Consider the following 22,773-nt stretch of genomic DNA (forward strand, 5'->3'; position numbering starts at 1 on the left):
TTGTGAATGGTAGCAATGAATATTAATTATTTGACTATTTGGAGAAAATGTTGTGGTTTTGCATTTACGGGAAAAAAAAACCCAGTAAAATGGATTGATCCTAAATATATCCTTCAAAAATTTAACACACAGATGGTTGGATGCTATTTTCCGGAAAATCTGTTTCCTCTTGTGCAGTGAAATGTGGTCATGAGCAGTACCTGTGACTTTGACATGATACTCTTTTTTTTAAAAAGTAGAGAACTGAGAGGAACTGAGAATCTGGAAAAAATACTTCCGTGGCAGGAAATGTAGCTCTTTTTAATTATACTCAGCAGATGCTTTTCCTGTTTTTTTTTCTTGAATTATAATGATATCATAAAACCAGCAGGGACATAATTTTGTTTTACAGTTGTATGCTGTTGGCTTATTGATAGTACTTTAGGCCTATCAATTTCACACCATTAAACAATAAATACATTTTAATTTGGTATTTTGTGCAGCCTTGTGGGGTGTTCTAATTACATAACTGTGGCAAATGGCATGGCAGATATTGCAGAAACTGAATTGATATCAGTGGTCATTAATCCAGGATGTCTTGTTAATCTCTAACACTTTAACTGTAAACTTCATGTACTTCTCCATTTAGTTACACCCATTCATTTTTCAGGATTTCATAGCTGAATTTTTTTTTCTGCAGTGAAAAGCTATGTGCCTTGATTTTTTTTTTGACAAGGCCTAGGATCTGGGAGCAGCCCTTTCAGATGACATTTTCATTTAGCTTGAAAAGTTTGGATGATCAAAATTTTGGGGCCTGGGCAAATATAGATTTGTATGTACATATGACAAAATGCTTTGTACAGAAAGCATACCTGTGCATGTGCCTCAACCTTGGGTGCCTTTCACATATCTGCAACTTGCTCTCCGTTCCTATTTACTGTGCTCTAGTTAACTACTGTCGAACTGCCTCTTCGATTCCAGGATGTGTTCTGCAAGTGGAATGATTTTATTCAGCTTTGTTAGAAAATGAAAATGTCGAATGTTAGTGCATCAAAAGTCTTTTATGATCGTTACAACTTAAACTGCTTTTATAACAGGATGACATTAGTTCTGAAAATACAACCATTTCTTCGCTTCCGGACAAATCTGATTCACCACCACCAAAGCCACCACGAATACGAAGGTAATTTAATTTCAATTTTGTGTTAGCTAACATAACTGTTTAGAACCAGATAACTTTAACTCTGTAGTTGAAACAGTGAAAGTTTGAAGGCATTGTACCAATAAATAATTTGCAGAATTCCCGTTGTTTAGGTCTGTGGGATGTTTAAGTTGCATTTTTGCCTCCACATTAGCACCTGATTTTAACTGAGCTATGCAATGACATTCTGATGCTTCATGTCTGAAACATTGTTAATGTTCTGTGTGGATCTTTTGAATTGAAACCATATGGTGCAGCCTCAGTATTCCATTTTTGCTATAAATGTTGGGTTTTAAGTTGAGCATATACAACTCTGCATGCAATTCAGTTTTCAAAAAAAATTGACAAGTTGCGCTTAAAAGTACTTAACAAAGATGGAAATAATTGAGTTTAAGGGATAGAAATGGGAGCATGACTACAAAAATGGCCAGATTCAGAAAAGCAGAGACATGCACAGGAAAGTTAAACCAGATATATTGCTGTGGTGGAAAAGAGCAAGGGCATACAAGAATTCATAGAATGCACCAAGTATATTTAAAATATTTGTGAAATTTGTGACAGATATCACAACGTGAAAACACGTGCGAAACATATTCTCTGGTGTGTGAGCCATCATGATGGCCTCTGTCATCTTGGCCCAAGTACTTAGTGGAGTCGCTAAAATACTTACATTTCTTCCTTTTACTTACAGGCAATGCTTTTTAAGTGTCCCTTCTAGGTTTCTCAAATACGTCTCTTTTGGAGGAGCCAGTGACCAAAATATTGTCTAGATAACCCTGGACTCCTGACAATCCACAATTTTGTCCATGGCACCCTTGAATAGAGCTGTGCTGATATGACACCAAATGGCAGCTGATTGTAGAGGGAAAAGTCCCCTCTGTCAATATTGTAGATGATGGTATGGAAGTGGATATTGTGCACCCAGGATGCTGACAGTCACCCTGAATCTTGACTACATTATTGGCTTTTAAAACTGTGTTGATTGGAGTGTCCCATGTACTGGTGGTTGCTGGTCCCAGTGTTCCCAGATCACCAGCCCTTTGGCTTCCATCTCTGCTTTAGACCACGTGGCAAAGGATACTGCGTGTACCTTCAGACTGTTCCGATAAGCTTCTGGTTTTGGTTGTATTTTAATTTTGACTCCTTTCGTTCATCCTAGAGTTCCTTTGAAGACATATTTACACAGAGCTTGGCCAGGATCTGTTGTTAACTCACGTTTGAGTTTGCCAGCCTATTAACCACACCACAATTCAAGCTTAATTTTTGTAACCAGGGTCATTCAAATAATGCCAGGTAGCTGCTTTTTAGTACGTATAGCAGCAGTTCTGCACACTGATCCCTTAAATGTACACTGACTAATACATATCCCATCGGTGCCACTTGTTCCATATATGTCAGTTGCGTAATCTTGGCAAGCTTGAATGGTAGTGCCCCTAACTTCTGAGTGGGGATTGAGAGATTACTGCTCCCATGCCCACTTCCATCTTTACTGTCTTGCTACCTAATTTGGGAAGACCCCAGAAATGAGCGGGTTCACTGCATACTGATAAAATGTTTAACTGCCGACTCTTGGCCTCTACTTCTGCAGATTCAGCTGAATCCCTGTCTACTCCTTGGCTGGCAGCGTGCACTTGCTGTTGTGTCCTTGGTTGTTTCCTTTTCAGTTCTTCATCATCATAGAATCCTTACAACCCAACAAGACCACGCTGACCTTTTGGAGCATCCCACCCAGACCCAACCCCCGATAGCCCACCTAAGCTACACATCCCTGAACAGTATGAACAATTTCGCATGGACAGTCCACCTAGCCAGCACATCTTTGCACTGTGTGAGGAAACAGGAGCATCCAGAGGAAACCCACGCAGATACGGGGAGAATGTGCTGACTCCACACAGATAGTTGCCTGAGGGTGGAATTGGACCTGGGTTTCTGACATTGTGAGGCAGCAGTGCTAACTGTTGAGCCACTCTGCTGCCCTAACATCAATTGTACGTAAATGATTTTGCTGTGACTACTGGAGGTATGGTTAGTGAGTTTGCAAATGACACCAAAATAGATGGAGCAGTGGACAGTGAAGAAGGTTATTTCAGAATACAGTGGAACCTTGATCAGATGATGCTGATGGGCTGAAGAGTGGCAGATGGAGTTTAATTTAGGTAAATGTAAGGTTTTGCATTTTGGGAAGGCAAACAGGGTAGGACTTGCACAATTAATGGTAGGGCCCTGGGGAATGTTGTTGAACAGAGATCTGGGGGTGCAGGTACATAGTTCCTTGAAAGTAGAGTCTCAGGTAGTCAGGCTGGTGAAGCAGGTGTTTGGCATTCTTGCCTTTATTGTTTTAGTGCATTGAGTGTAGGAGTTGGGATGTCATGTTGTGGCAGTACAGGACATGGGTTAGGCCACTTTTGGAATATTACTTTCAGTTCTGATATCCTTGCTATAGGAAGGATGTTGTGAACTTGAAAGCATTCCAATAAGATTTACAAGGATGTTGCTAGGACTGGAGGGTTTGAGCTATAGGGAGAGGCTGAATAGACTGGGGCTAGTTTCCCTGGAGCATCGGAGGCCGAGGAGTGACCTCAGGTTTATAAAATCATGAGGAACATACTTAGGGTGAAAAAGGGTTTTTTTTCCCCCCAGGGTAGGGGTGTCTAAAACAAGACGGCACAAATTTAAAAGGGACCTTAGGGGCGATCTTTTCAGGTACAGGGTGGTGCATGTATGGAATGAGCTGTCAGTGGCAATAGGGGAGGCAGAAATATTCATAACATTTGAAAGGCATTTGAATAGGAAGCGTTTAGAGAGGTATGGGCCATATGCTGGCAAATGGGACTAGATCAGTTTAGGATATCTGGTCAGCATGGTTGAGTTGGACTGAAGTCTGTTTCCTTGCTGTATAACTCTGACTTTCTTGTTGGCATTCTAACTGGCAATTTTGGGCAATAAGCCCCATTTTCTGATATTTCTGCTACTGGCCTTCAAGTCCAAAACGTGACTCCTTCTGGTGCAACCTGCCACTTTGGCATTCTCTGTTTGGTACTACACTCTACTGAGCCTCCACTACTTAATGCACCCAGACACTGATACCTTTGCTGGCTGCCACCTTCACTGAGGTAACCATTTCAAAAGCTGCCTTGAAATCTAGGACACTTTGTGAGTAGCTTCCATTGAATGTGTGCATGTCGCAGGCCACAAATTGAGTCACGTTTGACTCCCTGGAGGAATCCTCTGAATGCACAGTGTTCCACTTTGCCTACTTTGTGGCTGCCTTACACAATGCACTTTGCTTCCTGTTGAACCAGTTTATAAAAATTCACCAGTGGCTTTTGTCAAAAACTACTTTCTCACACTTGACACAGTTCTTCATAGCTCGTCTCAGCTGGGTTCTCAAGATCCACCAGACTCCTTAGAACCACAAAGTCTTGCTCCCATTTGGTGCTGCAGAAAACCAGTACCATTAAGTCTTCAGACACTCTTTGTTTTCACATACAAGTTAAAACAAAATGTGTACAGAATTCAACTTCCTGTCTCTTTGTTAAATGGTCTTATCCTTTGAATTGGCCTGCCATTTTTGTTGTCTTGTTGCTCAAGTCTGAGTAACCAGTGGCAGCTTACAGCCTGAACCTCCCTTAGTGAATTCTGTCTGTGATATTTCTTTGGTAAGCTCCCAAGTCCCCACTTGGTACTTGGAACCTTACCAAAGTGTCTCTCACAGAATTCACCAAGGAGGCTCAGGCTGCAAGTTGCCACTGGCTTCTTCACCCATTGGTAGCAGCTCAAGTTCCCTCTTGGCTTGCTGCCAGTGACTACCCTTCTTCTGGTATTGACAGAAGCTTGAGTTCCCTTTGACCACTTCCCTCAACAGTTTGGTCTGTCTCCCAGTGAACCTAGCAAAATACTTGCTTGATCCTGTGCGATTTTTCCAAGTCCAGACGTTTTCCTAGTCCTTCTGAAAATGGTAGTAGCACACTGTTAGTGGGCCATGTTGCCACTTACGTTTGATTCTAGTAATAAAAGACCATGAAGTAAGCCTACAGAAATTTGAACGGGGAGCAATTAGGATGTTTTTACAGTGACACAGTATCCACCCCCAACTACCTACATGAAATTTCCCTATAGCCAAAAAGTGAAAAATGTAATAATGGGTTAATTAACTTTGTGATCTGTCGGAATATGAGAAAATGTTTTTAAACAATCCAAATAAACCTGTTTCTCTCAGTAAATGGAAAATCTCATGATATTGTTGTCCACTTTAACAGTAAGTCTGGTTTACTCTGGTCTGACTAGTCATTTTCCCATCTATGAATGCACTTGTACATGCAAGGCAAACTGCTTTCAAGTTACTGCTGTTAAAATGTCCAACATTCTCTCAGTTAGTTTAAAGAATGCATGATTGGAGATGGGGGTAATTACAGTTCTTAAGAGCAGTGCTAATACTGTCAATACATTGAGGTTGATTGAAGACAGCGTTAATGGGATCGTGTTGCTGGAGCATTCACGCAACTTTGTGCATCAGATTTGATGGCTGAATGAAGCAGCAAAAAGTTAAAGTAGTGACAAAATTGAACAGGATGCAGGAAACCAGCAGAATTCAAGCACAGACCACAACACTTTAAATTTTAATGAGAAACTTATTCTAAAGAGTCTTCCACTCTCGTTTAAAAATTTCTTGCTGTTTAAAATTTAGAAATTGTCATTGTCATCTCAATTTATTTGAACTTTATATGTTTTAATAGCCTCTAACATTATATGACTGATTTTATATAATTAAAAAATATTCAGTTTGGATTCCCTGCCAAGTTTCTAGAATCCAACGATTTCTAACCTTTTGAGTACAAAATGCTAAGGATTAACTTCTGTTAAAGCACCCCATCAGGTTTTTTCATATTTCCAAGCATCTCATAAAGAATGTTATTTTGATTTCTCAGTTAGTGTTCAGTCAATACAACATGTGAAGCTATAATGTTTCAATCAAGTGCTTCTGAGCTACTGAGTTTAATAATGTTGATCTATTTAAAGACATTTAATACATTGAACTTCTTAATATGTTTCTGATTCTCTTGACCAGTTGTGCTGGAAAATGTTTTCAGACTTCTTTTGGTATCACATTGGAGTGTAAGCAATGCATTTCAGTACTTTATTCAGACACTTGGTCAAGGAGAGATAGTTAAGAAAGGTAGTTGAGTCTGATATTAGCTTGATGTTTGCACGTGAGTATTTTGCACCAGATTTAAGAGATTTTTGAGAAGCCATTAGAAACATGGAAACGTGAGCAGGAGACTTACATTTTATTTTCTGTTAATCATCTCAAAAAATTAAGATTACTTTTGTTTCAACCATATTTCAATTACTTGACTTTCCTGAAATGAATATTAGCATTTGACTTGGAAAGCCTGTAAAATGGCAAGAAATTTCTGATTTGCTTCAGAGAAGAAAACTGGAACTAACCAATCAAAAAACTAATTGCTTTCAGCTCAGATACTATACTAGTTGTTAATGATCTAAGTGCATAAAACATCTAACATACAGCACCGCACAGTTTATACATGCCATAATCTATTCAAAGCAAATATATTTAGCTGTGGTCTTTGAGAGATTTTGTGCTTGACTTAATGAGGTGAGTAATATCCTTTTGTCGAGAAAATTGTCTTCTAAAGACTAGGTTGTATGAGTGTAAATTTTAGGTTTTACGCATCTGATAGCCTAAAACTTGTAAATTGAACAACACAATGTGGAGGAAAGGTATGAACTCCATAGATGTGAATTCCCATATGGTTCCAAATACAGCAATATCTGGCAGTGAAGGGTGTATTCCTAAGTAATAAAAATTTGCGACTTATTCGTGAGATACTTTAAAAGAACTCAAAACGACTTGCTTTTAATTCAGGAACTGATTCAACATCTGTTTCTCTGCTAATCCTTTTCTTGATTTGTGGATTTTTAATATTTCCTTTTACCACCTCGCAGCTTTTGATTTGAGTGTTTTGACAAAAGCTTTAGCCTTTTTTCTCTTTAGATTTAATTACAAGTGTATTGCCAGCATTTTCTGGTTTTCCGACCATTTGTGATTTTCATTTGAATTTGCTAATTTACTCTGACACAACATCAATTGCTTGTTTATTGAGCCTCTATAGATCAATTCAGACTATTAACGGTTGTACTGTTTACTTAGGACACTTTGCACTCCAAATAGAATTATGTATTATTTAATAGTTTGGATTACAGAAGGTTTGGATTATAAAAAGACTCACATCATCCACATTTTTATTTGTGATCTTGCAAGATGATGTGGCTTCATATTTATGCCTCCAAAATCTGCTTGGAAATTGGCTGTCGTACCTTGACAATGCAAACACAGTGATGGAGAAACGCAGCAAGTCTGGCAACATCAGTGGACAAGGAGACTCTGAACTGAGGATTGTGACTCTCCCTATCTTGCTCTGCCCTGGTTGTTTGTGCTTGTTCTGCCCCCTTTTTGACACATCTCCATTCGTCTATCACACTTATCACTTCCTTAATCCCCATGGCACCTACCTTTGCAGTCACAGTAGATGTAATACTTGCCAATTGACCATTTCTTTCCTCACTGTCCAAGGTTCCAGACACACGATCCAGTTGAAGTGGAGTTTTGCTTGTACTTCTAATCTATTCTACTGCATTTGCGGCTCACAATGTGATACCCTTTACATCAGGGCAGCAAAACCACAGCCTGGATGACTGCTTTGTGCAATGCCAACACTTTGGTTTAGAATGACTCCAACCTTTGACATTTTAAACAAGTACTAAGTTCCCATGCAAGCATTCCTTTCTTTAGCCTGCTTCGGTGTTTCCTTGAAGTCCAGCTGGAGAAACCCCAATATCATTTTCTACTTAGGCACTTTGTAGCCTCGAAGACTTAATATTGAATTCCACAACTTCAGAGCATCACCTTTTGTATACTCAATTTTCGTTATGCACCAACCCACCTACAAACTTGGTCCTTTTGACCGCTGTCAGCAGAGTGGACCCATTTTTCTCCTTTTCACAACTTCATTTACATGTCTTTTTACATCTTTATCTTCACTATCATTTGCAACCTTTTTTGCCTTTGGCTCTGAGCACCCTTTCAAAGTGTTCCATATGTTTCTCCTGTCCCTCTGTTTACAGCATAAGTAATAATTTTCCAATCCTTTTCAGTTTATGTCCAACTTGAAGTAAGAGTTCTGTTTAACTCTAGACCTGCTGAGTTTCTCCAGCATTGTAATTTCAAATTTCTAGTATCCATATTATTTTGCACATGTTTTAACTTGGCTTATTTCAATTACATTGCTATTTGTTACACCACATTATATGCGCATTTATATTCTTTTTCCCATTTTTATTTGTTTCTCTGCCTTTTCTTTAGCTAGTTTTTTTTCCTCCTGTCCCTTTTGACTTCACTCCATCAAATGCAAGCAAAGTTAATTGTTTTTTATTTCCAATGTCATTTTAGTTTCATGGCTATCCTGATTAGATTATATATATCGCAATTTCCAATGACAGCTTCAGATGGATGGAAATGTTAGACAGATTATGCAGATCTTGACTTACTGCCTTGGAATTGAAGTTTGTAACATGTAGTCAAGGTGATCGTTTGGCACTTGGGGTGATTTTTTTTTGTTTGTTTTTAATGATAATTTCAGACTTGCATTCAAAGACCTGCAGACTTTGCTTATAGTCTAGGTGCGCTGAAGTTCACATGAGGGGTTTCAATAGCATTAAAGCTTTTCTGGTGAATTCCTAAAAATGCCAACAGTTTTAAAAATTCCACACTTTCAGTTTATCAGTTATACTGTTGAAGGAGAGGTATTGAAAATTCCCAGAAAGATAATTTGGATTCATGATGGTGACATGATTGAGGAATAGCATTGTAGCACATACTGATAAAGGTGGTCATTTTCCAGTTGGGGAGAAATAGATGGAATGAGATCTAAGGAGTAACTTAATGGGTTTCTATTTCACTTAATTGCATTTTCTACATTAAGTTGAAGCTTAGTTTGTAAATCTGTGATGCTGGATCTCTTGCATAAATTGCTGGAAAGAGACAATAGCCTTGTCTCCTCTGTAACCTACAACCATTTCCATTATGAGCCCCATTATGCTTCTCGGAACAGTTATAAAGGCTAATCATTTGATTCTGTAAACAGCATGTGCTGCTTGTAAAAGTTATGTACATCTCTTCATTCAGTAGTATGCAACTGAAAGGTGCATCTTTCATTTGGGGTCTTGGATATGGACATAATCACAATCAGTAATATTTTCAAAACTCTAACAGTGGAACGTGAAAAACCATGCAATTATGATTCCATTCAGACTAGCATCCGCCAAAAGACATTCTCCACTTAAATGTTGGGTCCCTCTTTACCCCTGCTTTTAACATCTCTGGACTCCATATTGAGCTCTATGTTTCTGAATAAACCAGAAAGTGTTTTCACTTGTCTGATATCAAAGTAAATTCCTAGCATGTGCAGGGAGTGAACAGTGTTTATGCCCTGCTGTCATATTTTCTGTAACTTTATAAAGTGGCAATCAAATTTAATGGGCAGACAAATAGAATATACTGAAGAAGCAAATCAAATAACACATTAATGCTGCTACTATTTAAAGTTAGCATATATAAGCTTAATAAATTGTTTTGAGCTGCTAAATAATTAAATGCTAAATAATTTCATTTCTGCTTGCCACTTTTAGTGTACTTCCTAATAGCCACCCTACAAAGATCATAGTGTCAATCTTCGTGCCCCAGGCACGTGGGTATCCTTGTGGCAGAATTATGGCTGCCCAGGAAATCATGACTCGTATATCACATGGAGGTTTTTGTTTTAGTTATTCAGCTGTCATCGATCTGATCTAGAAATGGTTGAGCCAGAACAGACAGTGTTGGCTTGGCAGTGAATGTCCACTGGTTGTTTCATTTGCTGCATTTCGTTGCTGTTGTAAGAACTGTTGCCATGTATGTAACCCAGAAAGCTGTCCCACTTTCCAATAACAAGGCAGATTTTCTGTTGATATTTTAGGAGTACCATACTTTTAATTTTTGATTCCAGGCAGGATGGCAGCATCACCTGTAGCTTTGTCAGTTGGAGTGAGAGGTCGATATTGAGTTGGATATTAGACAAAAACGTTCAAAGTTTCACTTCTGTTATCGTTTTTACATTTGGCTTAGTGCTGTTTACTGATGAAATTTTTAACTATCTGATCATTTTGGTTGAATACTTGTTTTTGTATTGCGTGTTGGTTCGTTTCTCACAGCCCAAATGGTGTGAACTGAACGTAAATTTTCCACCTCATGTATTTGTGGTCATTTGGTACAACAGGGGACTTTATTTTTGTGACAGTGTAGCCGCAGCATACTGGAGGTGAACTTCTGTTTTTACTTGTTGAATACAATTATGGAAAATTGTGCATTGTGTTTTCTAACTTCATTGTACAGAGGATAAGATTTAATGAATTAGAATCTTTTAACAGTTACGAAACATGATAGCAAATCAATCAGTTCTTTGAGGATAATGATTGCAAGGTATTGCCGCAAAGAAAATTGATAGTTTTTGTCAGAACAGTTCTTAAAGTTCTGTTTAAATCCAGGCCAGATGAACAAGTTCTCGAAGGCAGTTTGAGCTAATTTAGCTCTTAATTTCTTTGAGCTGTGGCAGAAAAAGCGGCAGCCAGGAACTACAATAATTATATAGCTCGGGGGGAAAAAAAGTTTGAAATTGACCAGTGTTTTACTTTGCTGTATTTTGTGTATCCAGCTCAAAGTACACTTAAATATTAGCCAAATATTTTGTTTGCCTTTGACTTAAAGTAACAACAGATCATCTTTGAAACCCAGACTATCAAAAATGTTGTCAGTGATATGTACTTGATTCTGTTTATAACTTTGCATACTTGCTGCCAGTTTTGAGTTCGGATTGTTTGCCTTTGCAGGTAGAATTAATGCATCTTCTAAGTGGCACTACAATCTAACCCTTTTTATATTTTTTCTTCCATATTCTCCCACCACCCAATCAACAATAACCCAATAAGTTGCCTGTTGGAAGGAGATGCTAAAGAAGAAATATTGCAGCCTCCGGAGCCCCAACCTGTACCACCGATCCTCACTCCTTCTCCTCCGTCTGCGTACCCAGCTGTTACTACTGTGTGGCAAGACAATGACCGCTACCATCCTAAGCCAGTGGTGCACTCATTTACAGCACCACCTCCCACAGACCTCAATGAAAATTACAACAAAACTTTGGATACCTGCACACAGAATGAAAATTGTGCTGTGCACATTGACCCGATTGAAAAAAAGTTAGAAAGGAAACTGAGTATTGAAATAAAGAAAATACCACTCCAAGAAGGACCCAAAAGTTTTGAAGTGTCCCCACCTGGTGGAAGCAGCTCTTTTAACAGAGTATCATTCAGTAAAGCAAAGTCTGCATTAGCAGTTGAGAATCAGGAAACCAGTAAATCAGTGGAACTAAGCTGTGAACAAATTTCTGCAGCTTCAGAAATGGACGTTCGTCACGTGAATGTTGCCGAGGAAGTGGGCAGTTCTGATGTTGTCTTGAGACCTGTACAATTGCCACTTAAGGAAAGAGCTCATGCTTTGTGGAACAAGGCAAGCCACGAATGTCCACCACCTGCATTTAGCAAATCTTCCACTAGTGATGAACTGTGCACTACTCAATGCCATTCTTCCCAAGCATCTGCTGCACCAGCCAAAACATCATCAAAAGACCGAACTGTAATTCAGCATTTGACTCTGGACACTGATGACCGTGGTGTGAATATGGCACCCCTCAGTTTTACTAATCCTCTGCACTCTGATTCGGAGCCCGAAGAGATGGATGTTGGGACAGCTGTACCCAGAAATGTTACCAGTATTTTAACAAGTGCCATTGTTACGGCCACCGTACAAAATGAAAGGCCTTCGACCAGAAAAATATCACCCATGTTTATTGCTCAGGAACATTCACCCAACACACTAAATTTAGGACCCGAGGAATGTAAGTATTTCTTCATAGTAACAAGCCCGATACACTCTTGGGGGAAAGCACCAATTATTTCATTATCTTCACAGTACTAAAATATTACAATGTAAAACTTCACCTTGCATATTAACATTAGTTATTTGTACTTTATTGCTACTGCTCTATAATGAACGGATATATAAATTTAAGTCTGATTTTAAACAGTGTCCTTTTTTAAAAAAAAATGGTATCCAAGCTTATCTGCTATGGAATTGTGTTTATCGAATTTGACTAGACTCTGCTTGATATTTACAAAGTGAATGAATATTACAATGATAGTTTTAATCATATAGATTTGAAAAATGGAAAATATACAAGCTTCATCAAAATATTCAGTTTTGTATAAACCTGACATATGAACCATCAGTTACCTTGGTAAGGGGAAAAAAAATGCCTGTCCTGTTTTCTCCAGCAGCATTCTACCACTTGCACCTAACTGACAACTGCTTCAATTGTTATTGTTTAAATTAAATTATAACTAGTGTTGTGAGAAAGCCTTTTAAATGCTGGAGTGATTGACTAGTTTTAGTCAAGGTCTGGTTATGTCAGCTAACTACTTCTATTTCTCTCAAAAATCCAGAGTATTGTTGTACAGAATTCACGAATTAGCTGCAGGTTGAGGCCATATGGCCTCTCAAGCCTGCTTTGCTATTCCATAAAATCATTGTTGATTTAATGAACTGAATCTCACTTTATAACTGTCCTCCATAATTTGATTCTTTGTGAGTCAAAAATTTAACTAACACACCCTTAAATATATTTAATGATCCAGCATCTGTGCAGACTTTGACATTTTACCAGAGTCATTTTTTCCCCCTGTTTTGAATTTTATGCAGATGAAATGTTTGAAAATTTGTTGAGTGAGACTGTTAGGAGCTATCTGATTCAACTGTTTGGCTCCTGTGTAATGTACTTAACTGAGAGCTCAGTTATTTTTCCTCTTTGTATTTTGGTGTTATACACAAAGGGATAGTATATTGTCCGTTTTAATATTTAGTGTTTAAAAAAAGGTTCAGAAAAGAATGAGCAATATTCTGAGATGTGTAATTAAAAGTGTCTGATTTTTGTGCTGTGCTAGGTTGTGGACTTTTTGGCTTTGGGGAGAAAATTTCAGTATGTGTTGCAATCGTTTGCTGCAGGAAGTATCATGCATTTTGTTTTCTTTACAGCATCAGCTAGGTATTCTCATATTTTTGTGGGCGGTTCCCTATTCTGTCCCTGTACTATTTTCTGTGGAGTAGAAGTCTATGAAGCTCACATCAGGTGTGTGATAGAATACTCACCAAGTACCTAGAAGGGAGTAGTTGGCTATATTTGAATCTTGATACCATCCAGGGAAAAGCTATCTGTCTGATCAGTGCTTTATGTAACTGCTGCATTGCAGCTTCAGTTTATGCTGGCTTTGACAGCTTTGTGAACTTTACCCAGGAGTCATGCAGCCTGGAAAAAGACCCTTTGGTCCAACCAGTCCATGTCAACCATAATGCCAAACTAAACTAGCCCCACCCGCCTGTACTTGGCCCAGATGCCCCCAAACATTTCTTAGTTATTTACTTATCTAAACTTCTTTTAAACATTGGAACTGTACCTGGTATTCACAACTTCCTCCAGAAGTTCATTCCACACACCCACTCTGTGTAAAAAGAAATACTCCTCATCTCTTCCAGAATCTTTGGTCTCGCCTTAAAAATATGCCCTGTAATCTTGAAATTCCCCACCCTGGGGCAAAGATTTGTGCCATTCACCTTATCCCTGCCTCTCATGTTTTAATGAACCTCAATAAGATTGCCCCCTCAACCTCTACACACCAGTTGAAAAAGCCCAGCCTATTCAACCCCTCTTCAGAACTCAAACCTTCCATTCCTAGCAACATCCTGATAAATCTCTTCTGAACTTTTTTCAGCTTCATAATATCCTTACTGTAACCAGATGACAAGAACTGGACATAGTACTCCAGAAGAGGCCTTACCAACCTCAACATAACACACCAGCTCTTATATGCAAAGGTCTGAGCATTGAAGCCAAGGATGCTAAATGCTGCCTTAACCACCCTATCTGTTCAAAAGAAATTCAAAAGCTACAGCATTTTGGGAATGCTGTTAGCTACAAGTTCATCTGAATGTCATCTAGCTAACAGATTTGGATATTTGTTACCCACCCCCATTATTGCTGAACCAAAATCTTAGAATTATTCTAACACTGTTGTGGAAACAAAATAACTACAATGACAGCCATGGCTCATGTAGAAAACCCATGTTGCTTGTCACTTGTCAGTCCAAGCCTAGCTATTGTCCAATCTTGTTGCATTTGACTATGGACTGCCTCGGTATGAGATATTATGAATAGTGCTGAACATTGTGCAAACATTCTCACTTCTGACCTTGTGATGGAGGGAAGATCGTTTAAAGCAGCTGAAGATGGATGGGCCTGGGACTCTAGGAATTCTAGCAGAGGTGCCCTTGAGGTCAGATGACTATACTCCAACAACCGTGTCTTTCTAGATACCAGATTTGACACCAACCAGTGGAGAGTTTAACCCTGATTCTTATTGATTCCAGTTTTGCTAGGGCTCCTTAATGCTACAGTCAATTTGTGTAGCAGCTTTGATGTCAAAGGCTGTCACACTCAGCTCATCTGTGGAATTTTGGGCTTTTGTTCATGTTTGAACCAAGAATGTAATGAGGTCAGGACCTAATTGGTCCTGACAGAACCCACCTAGACTTCACTGAGTGGATGCTGCACATAGCACTGTTGTTGACTCCTTCCATCACTTTACTGATGATTGGAGAATGGACTTCTGGAATGGTAACTGGGGGACTGCATTTGACCTGCTCTTTGTGTACAGAACATGGCTGGGCAATTTTTCTCATTGTCAGGTAGATTCCAATGTTGTAACTGTACCAGAAGAGCTTGACTGTGACTGGCAAGTTCTGGAACACCAGTTTTCAGTACTATTGTAGAATGTTGTTTGAGCTCATTGCCTTTGTGGCATCCAGTGCCTCTAGCTGTTTCTTGATATCTGATGGAGTGATCAAAAATATTCAGTTGATAAACTTTGACCTTTTTCAGCATAATTTTGAAGAAAACTATATATGCTTGAGAAACTTTCTTATCAAACAGAATTGGCCAGATTCTGCTGTCAAAATAATGGGCTAATGGTGATTTCTAGTATTTGTGTGTAAATGGTCCAGCAACTTCAGGTGAGGTGCAAATAAGCTTGAATGCTGTATTCAAAACTTGTGTTCTTGTTTGGCTGTTCACATTGTGACACACTGCTGTCTGCCTCACCATTGATATGGATGAAGTATTGCGATGCAGCTAAATTTGCACAGTTGATAGGAACTAAACTAGCTGCAGGAAGCTAACTTCTGTCATTTCAAATGAAAGCACCCTTTTTAACGGTAGATAAATTTTAATTGCCAAACAAGAGTCTAGCATGGAGTGTTAACGATTGCAAGTGTAGATTCAGGTAAGTTTTTCAGATGTTGGAGTTTACGAATGTCATTGAAAAATTTGTTTAACCTTTCTTCTTGCTCACCATCCAACCTCTGACTAGTTCTTTTAATTCCAAATAGACTTTGAATTTATCCACTCCACTTTCTGCTTCCTTAACAGTTATTGTGCTGACTTATTTTCCCAAATCATCAATCTAATTTGGGTGAGGATTGCCTTGTTTACACAGATCCCTGTTTTCCTTCCTGTATCATTATCTGGTGTTAGCAGAGAGTATTACTAAGACCAAATTTAATTGGCAATGTTGTTCCGTGCTTGGCTGCAGAAAATTCTGGCCTGATGGTTTTAATCTGACCTAAAACTACCTAATTCCATGTCTGTTACCTCAGAATCTGATCAGAGGAGTTACTCCAATAGGATAGTTGTCTTGTTTGTTTATTAACTAAAATAGAAACTGTTGGAGACCTTCAGCAGGTCTGGTGACATGTTGAGAGAAAAATAGTCCAGTTTTGAGTCCAGTATGATTCTTGCGTTGGAACTCTAATCAGTAACTCAGCTATTCCATATTTAGCCACAATTTGACTTTGAATTTGCCATGATATTTTTTCTTTTTTCAAACTAAACCAAATGCAGAGGAACACTTCCTGTTGTCTGATCTTTAGATGGCATCAGTTGCAATAACATACGATTCAGAACTTTTTTAAAGTTTATTCGTGTGAACCAGATGTCAGCAGATTGTCATTAGGGTAAAACATTTTATATTCCAAAAAAGCACAAGAGCTAGAGATCTCATTCAAGCTGAGTCATCTTGCATTAGATATGAGTGTGCAAGGATAAACCCTACTTTCATAATTGACTCCAAGATAGTAGGAGATGCAGATGCTGGAGAATCTGAGATAACAAGGTGTGGAGCTGGATGAACACGGGTCAAGCAGGAAAGCAGATGTTTCAGGCCTGGATGAAGGGTCTAGGCCCGAAATGTCAGCTTTCCTGCTCCTAAGATGCTGCTTGGCTTGCTGTCATCCAGCTCCACACCTTGCTATCTTTCATAATTGACAGTCTGTCTTTACCAGTACAATATTTGAGCTGTCAATTTATAGCAATTTATACTGGCCACCTCTTCAAAAAATTTAATCAAGTTGATCAGTCATGACTTCCCTTTTAACAAAACAATGTTGACTGTTCTTGATTAATCCCTCTCTCTCCAACTGCATTAATTCCATCTTTCTGAATTGTTTCCAGTAGTGCCCCACGATGGAGGTTAAACTAATTAGCTTATGGTTTCCTGGTTTATCTCTTGATCCATTCTTGAATAATAGTGCCACATTGGGTCTCTTCCTCTGACAGCTGTCCTGTAGCCAGAGGAATTGATGATCCCTGCTCCTTCTTCCTTTGTTCACTCAGCAGCCTGGGATATATTTCTTCTGACCCTGGATACGTATTAACTTTTTTCAATCTGCCAGATCACTTCGGACCTCCTCTCCGGCTATGGTAATTTCTTCAATTATATCACAGTCCTTCTCCCTGATTTCTATACCCATAACATCCCACTCACTAGTGAACACTGACAAAAAGCATTAATTTAGAACCCCAGTTGTGTCCTCTGACTCTTCGCACAAGTTACCACTGTGGGCCCAACTCTTTCCTTAGTTATCCTTTTACCATAATGTACTTGTAACATGGCTTAGCTTTCCTTTGTTAACTGTCATTCCTTCAAGCCCCATTTTTGCTCTTCTCCCTTTAAGTATTCCCTTGCATATTGTACTCCTCGAGGGCTTCTGTTTTGAGCTCTCTATCTGCCAACAGCCCCTCTTTCTCTTTGTAGACCTGTTTAGCCCTTGATAGCTAGGGTTCATTGGATTTGTTGGTCCTACGCTTTATTCAAACGTATAGGCTTTGTATTCCCTATTTCCTCCTTCAATGCAACCTATTCTCTGACAATATACCTAAAAATATCAGTTCCCAATCCACTTTGGCCAAAATTCCCCTACTAATACTTCAGTCACATCATTTTCTTGGCTTCATTGCCTAAAATTAAGTGCAGGACTGTGTGTTGTCTTGTAGAGCCTTTTATAAGCCATCTTAAAGCTCCTGGATGCATTTTAATAATTCTGCTTCCTCTAAACATTTCTCATTATGATAAACTGGTGAATGCTGGGGAAGTTGACATCCCTTTGTATCGCTACTCCATTACTTTTTCAGTTTTCTGAAATCTGCCGACATATTTGATCTTCTATTTCTCTCGCTGTTACAGGGCCTATAGTACACTGCCAGAAATAATCACATTCCTTCTTTGTTTTAAGCTTTAACCCTGTGGGTTAATTTGCAGGACCTTTCTGAAATACCATTCCCTTTATTACTGCAGCTGATTCACAGACCGATATTGTGACCCCCAACATTACCTCCCCCCCAAAAAAAAACCTGTGTGTTGACTGAAGACCTTGTATCTGGAATATTGAGCTGCCAATCCTGCCTGTCTTTCAGCCATGTCTCAGTGATAGCAACAATATCGTACTCCCATTTCTTAATTTGTGCCTGCAACTCCTCTGCCTGTCCCACTCCTCACATTAAAATAAGTACCATCCAACCTAGCTAAACTCCCTCCTTCCCCTGCAACCGCAGGAAATGCTACACTTGCCCCCACACCTCCCCCCTCACACCCCCCTCACCCCTATCCCAGGCCCCAAGATGACATTCCACATTAAGCAGAGGTTCACCTGCACATCTGCCAATGTGGTATACTGCATCCACTGTACCCGGTGTGGCCTCCTCTACATTGGGGAAACCAAGCGGAGGCTTGGAGACCGCTTTGCAGAACACCTCTGCTCAGTTCGCAACAAACTACTGCACCTCCCAGTCGCAAACCATTTCCACTCCCCCTCCCATTCTTTAGATGACATGTCCATCATGGGCCTCCTGCAGTGCCACAGTGATGCCACCCGAAGGTTGCAGGAACAGCAACTCATATTCTGCCTGGGAACCCTGCAGCCATATGGTATCAATGTGGACTTCACCAGTTTCAAAATCTCCCCTTCCCCAACTGCATCCCTAAACCAGCCCAGTTCATCCCCTCCCCCCACTGCACCACACAACCAGCCCAGCTCTTCCCCTCCACCCACTGCATCCCAAAACCAGTCCAACCTGTCTCCACCTCCCTAACCTGTTCTTCCTCTCACCCATCCCTTCCTCCCACCCCAAGCCACACCCCCATCTACCTACTAACCTCATCCAACCTCCTTGACCTGTCCGTCTTCCCTGGACTGACCTATCCCCTCCCTACCTCCCCACCTATACTTTCTCCACCTATCTTCTTTTCTCTCCATCTTCGGTCCGCCTCCCCCTCTCTCCCTATTTATTCCAGAACCCTCACCCCATCCCCCTCTCTGATGAAGGGTCTAGGCCCGAAACGTCAGCTTTTGTGCTCCTGAGATGCTGCTTGGCCTGCTGTGTTCATCCAGCCTCACATTTTGTTAGCTAAACTTCCTTCTGTGTTAAGTGGCCTATAATATCTGTTCCTTCTTGACACTTACTGTCTCTTTGAAATCTAGCCATTCATCATCTTTTGCCAAATGTTCACTCTGGATCCCACCTCCTCCCAAATCAGTTTAAGCCTTCTCCAACAGTCATAGTTCTGTTTTACTTTCTGGATAATTGATTATTTGCTAAAATTTTATGTAACATGACTGAAAACCAATAACATTGTATGGTGACTGGAACTGTTATGGTCAGCTTGATTGGAAGTAACTCAAAGCCACTGGAAAAAATGGAGTGCAATCAGAAATGAACAGTCATAGGCTGGGCATATCATGGTAAAGAGTGAGCAGTATCTGGCCATGCTCTAGATGGCCTAGGGCCAGATCAGGAAGGAACTCGTAAATCAACATTCTGGGAAGTCACACTGGCTATGTACAGTTTGCATCCACTTGTTGCCCAAACTGGGCAAGGTGTCCAGTAACTTTTCATTAAAATTGCAAACTTTGGTAAAGGAGAAACACTACAAAGTTTTGCATTGAAGTGTTTGATTAAATATAGACACGAAGTGCACTGACCTGTTTTCGGTATAAGGGCTTTTTATTGAAATTAATGTTTATGGCTAAAAGCCAGATCTTCTAGTGGTCAGACTATTTTTATATCACATGGATAGGTGATGCACATAAGGACCTGTAGAAATTCCATTGTAGCAGACCCTGAAGGAATTGCCTGAGAAATTGAAGACTGCTCAACAATTCCCCTACACTTGGAATTCAAAAATATCCGTTTATATCGAAGATTTGGAGTGTTCCAATGAAATTAAGTAAATAATTACTTAGGTAAGGTTAGATGATTAAATGTAAAGTCTAACTCTTGAGCAAGTGTTCACCTGGCCCCGCTCCACACCACCCCTCACCCCAAAAATCTAGACCCAACACTCCCATTCCTAAGCACAGAATCAATATGTCTGGCTGAATCTGATACCTTCCCCCTCATCTTGATCCATCCTAAACACTGCATCAATTAGCCAACCACCTGGCCCATCCATACCCTAACCTGCCTTGCCTAATGTACTGGCCATTTGACAGCAACTGTCAAAATGTCTTTATGATTCTGGACATTTCAATTTCTGAATGTGGCAGCTGACTACTCTGTAAAGGTACAAAAACAGAAGTAGCTGTAAAAGCTCAGCAGGTCTGGCAGCATCTCTGAAGTAAAGATCAGAGTTAACTTGTTGGGTCCGGTGACCCTTCCTCAGAATTCTGTAAAGGTGCATGGTTTTCCTTCTCCCAACAGTTCTGTACTGAGAGAATTGTCTGTGTTGAGATATAGCCCTGTATTTCTGACAGTTAACGTAAAGGAAAGTCAAGCTATTTTGCAAGTACATTAATCTCCTGTCAGAGATGTGGAAGGCTGTTATTCGGGGGCGGGGGGAAGGGGCAGAAAATCCTCACCTGTGGCAATATTCCATGATTGGTACAATCTGCCTTCCTCATTTGCATCCTGGCAAGATGTGTATTTAAAATAAAGGTGTGTGCACAGTTATGATTGTGTGACAGTAACAGCTCTTGTATTAGCATGATAGCACATATTGAAATACGTTTATCTTGCAGATCATATTTCGTAGTGCCTTCATGATAGCATATCAGGTCCACAATGAGTAAAGTGCCAGCTGCAAACACTCAAAACAAATCCATTTTGAAATTTTACTTTGAAAGGTTCTGGGAGCAAAGAAGACAGTCCACCACCTTTACCAGAAAGAACTCCTGAATCTTTTGTTGTGGCTAATGAATCTGGTAAGATTTCTCTTTTTAATTGGTATGGAGTTGCTCAAATCATTTGCTCAAGTCATGTGGACACTGAGTTATGTTTGTTTCATGGATCCTCTAAGCCACCATCAGTGACTGGATAGAAAAACTTTACTAAATACTGAAATGGGGACAGGAACAGAATTATCTAATTTCTGCTTGGTAGATTGATTGTTATGAATGTTTAGGTAGCTCCAAATCTCTGAGTCAAGCTTTTAAAACAAAAATTAAGCAACAGTAATTTTGAACTTGGAAGTGGCTTTTATCTATCAGAAGTTTGTACAAAATTTTGAAAATTGATCTGTGTAAACCAGTTCCAGTCAAAGTTCACATTGCTGATACTTGACACCTAATGTAATGAGGAGTTTTGACACTGGCATTTGTTGATCTGAAGTGTTTAACATCTACCACTGAGTATGCTGTTATTTCATGATGTTCAGACATATTTGTACATTTTGGCACCCAGTGACACTATTCTGGAAATGAGTAGAGCCATTATATTCACTGAAGACAAAATAATTGCTACCATAATATTTAATTGCCAGTCAGAAACCACTTGGTACCTCGTTGGAGTGTTTCACCATTTGTTTTCTTCCTTATGAGAAAAAGTGTAGCCTTTTTCGGAATTCTTTGTGATTGTATAGAAACAATTTGCTGTGATTTTTTTTTTTTAGATGCTGAATTGTAGATACCACCTGTGACCCACTGTTGAGGCAGTATGTTCCTTGCCCCAGAACCTATATTTGTCCAGATCTTCCTTATTTACATGCTGACCTTTGTGACACCCTCTGGAGACACCAGATTTGATTCACTTTCATACATCCAATAAAGACAACCAGCTGTACATTTTGCAACACTTTTTAAAAAAACGTGTGCAAGTTGCTTGTGTGTTGGGTTGTTTGTCTATCACCCAACTTGGCACCTCCAGCTTTTATTTCCTTTATTCTTTCTTGGGATATGGACATCTCTGACCAGCATTAGTTGACCACCCTTAATTGCTGTTGAACTGAGTGGCTTTCCCAGATCACTTGAGTGAACCTTTATTACTGTGAAGTCACATGTAGGACAGGCCACATCAGAATGGCAAAATTCTTTCCCTAAAGGACATTGCCACACAAACATATTTGGTTCACAATCAGTGATAGTTTCACGATCATCATCACTGAAACTAGTCTACGATTCCAGTTTTATTTTAATTTAAATTCCATCAACTATTAAAAGTTGGATTTTAGAACATAGAACATAGAACATAGAACAGTACAGCACAGAACAGGCCCTTCAGCCCACAATGTTGTGCCGACCATTGATCCTCATGTATGCACCCTCAAATTTCTGTGACCATATACATGTCCAGCAGTCTCTTAAATGACCCCAATGACCTTGCTTCCACAACTGCTGCTGGCAACGCATTCCATGCTCTCACAACTCTCTGCGTAAAGAACCTGCCTCTGACATCCCCTCGATACTTTCCACCAACCAGCTTAAAACTATGACCCCTCGTGCTAGCCATTTCTGCCCTGGGAAATAGTCTCTGGCTATCAACTCTATCTATGCCTCTCATTATCTTGTATACCTCAATTAGGTCCCCTCTCCTCCTCCTTTTCTCCAATGAAAAGAGGCCGAGCTCAGTCAACACCTCTTCATAAGATAAGCCCTCCAGTCCAGGCAGCATCCTGGTAAACCTCCTCTGAACCGTCTCCAAAGCATCCACATCTTTCCTATAATAGGGCGCCCAGAACTGGACGCAGTATTCCAAGTGCGGTCTAACCAAAGTTTTATAGAGCTGCAACAAGATCTCACGACTCTTAAACTCAATCCCCCTGTTAAT

The 22,773-nt window shown here is 39.8% G+C and overlaps 1 protein-coding gene across 4 annotated transcripts in view; it reads left to right on the top strand.

Annotated features, from left to right (window-relative positions):
- LOC125463218 (tyrosine-protein phosphatase non-receptor type 12-like) overlaps window positions 1-22,773 on the top strand; it is a 117,847-nt gene that overhangs the window by 71,741 nt on the left and 23,333 nt on the right. For 3 of the 4 annotated variants that reach the window (XM_059654579.1, XM_059654581.1, XM_059654580.1), the window contains exons 12-14: window positions 1,077-1,162; window positions 11,225-12,189; window positions 20,856-20,933. In XM_059654579.1, coding sequence (XP_059510562.1) covers window positions 1,077-1,162; window positions 11,225-12,189; window positions 20,856-20,933 — 1,129 coding nt within the window. Of the gene's footprint in view, window positions 1-1,076; window positions 1,163-11,224; window positions 12,190-20,750; window positions 20,934-22,773 lie in introns of those variants that run through there. The other variant, XM_059654582.1, reaches the window with a different exon arrangement.

This window comes from Stegostoma tigrinum, chromosome 25, assembly GCF_030684315.1.
Source record: "Stegostoma tigrinum isolate sSteTig4 chromosome 25, sSteTig4.hap1, whole genome shotgun sequence".
NCBI lineage: Eukaryota > Metazoa > Chordata > Chondrichthyes > Orectolobiformes > Stegostomatidae > Stegostoma > Stegostoma tigrinum.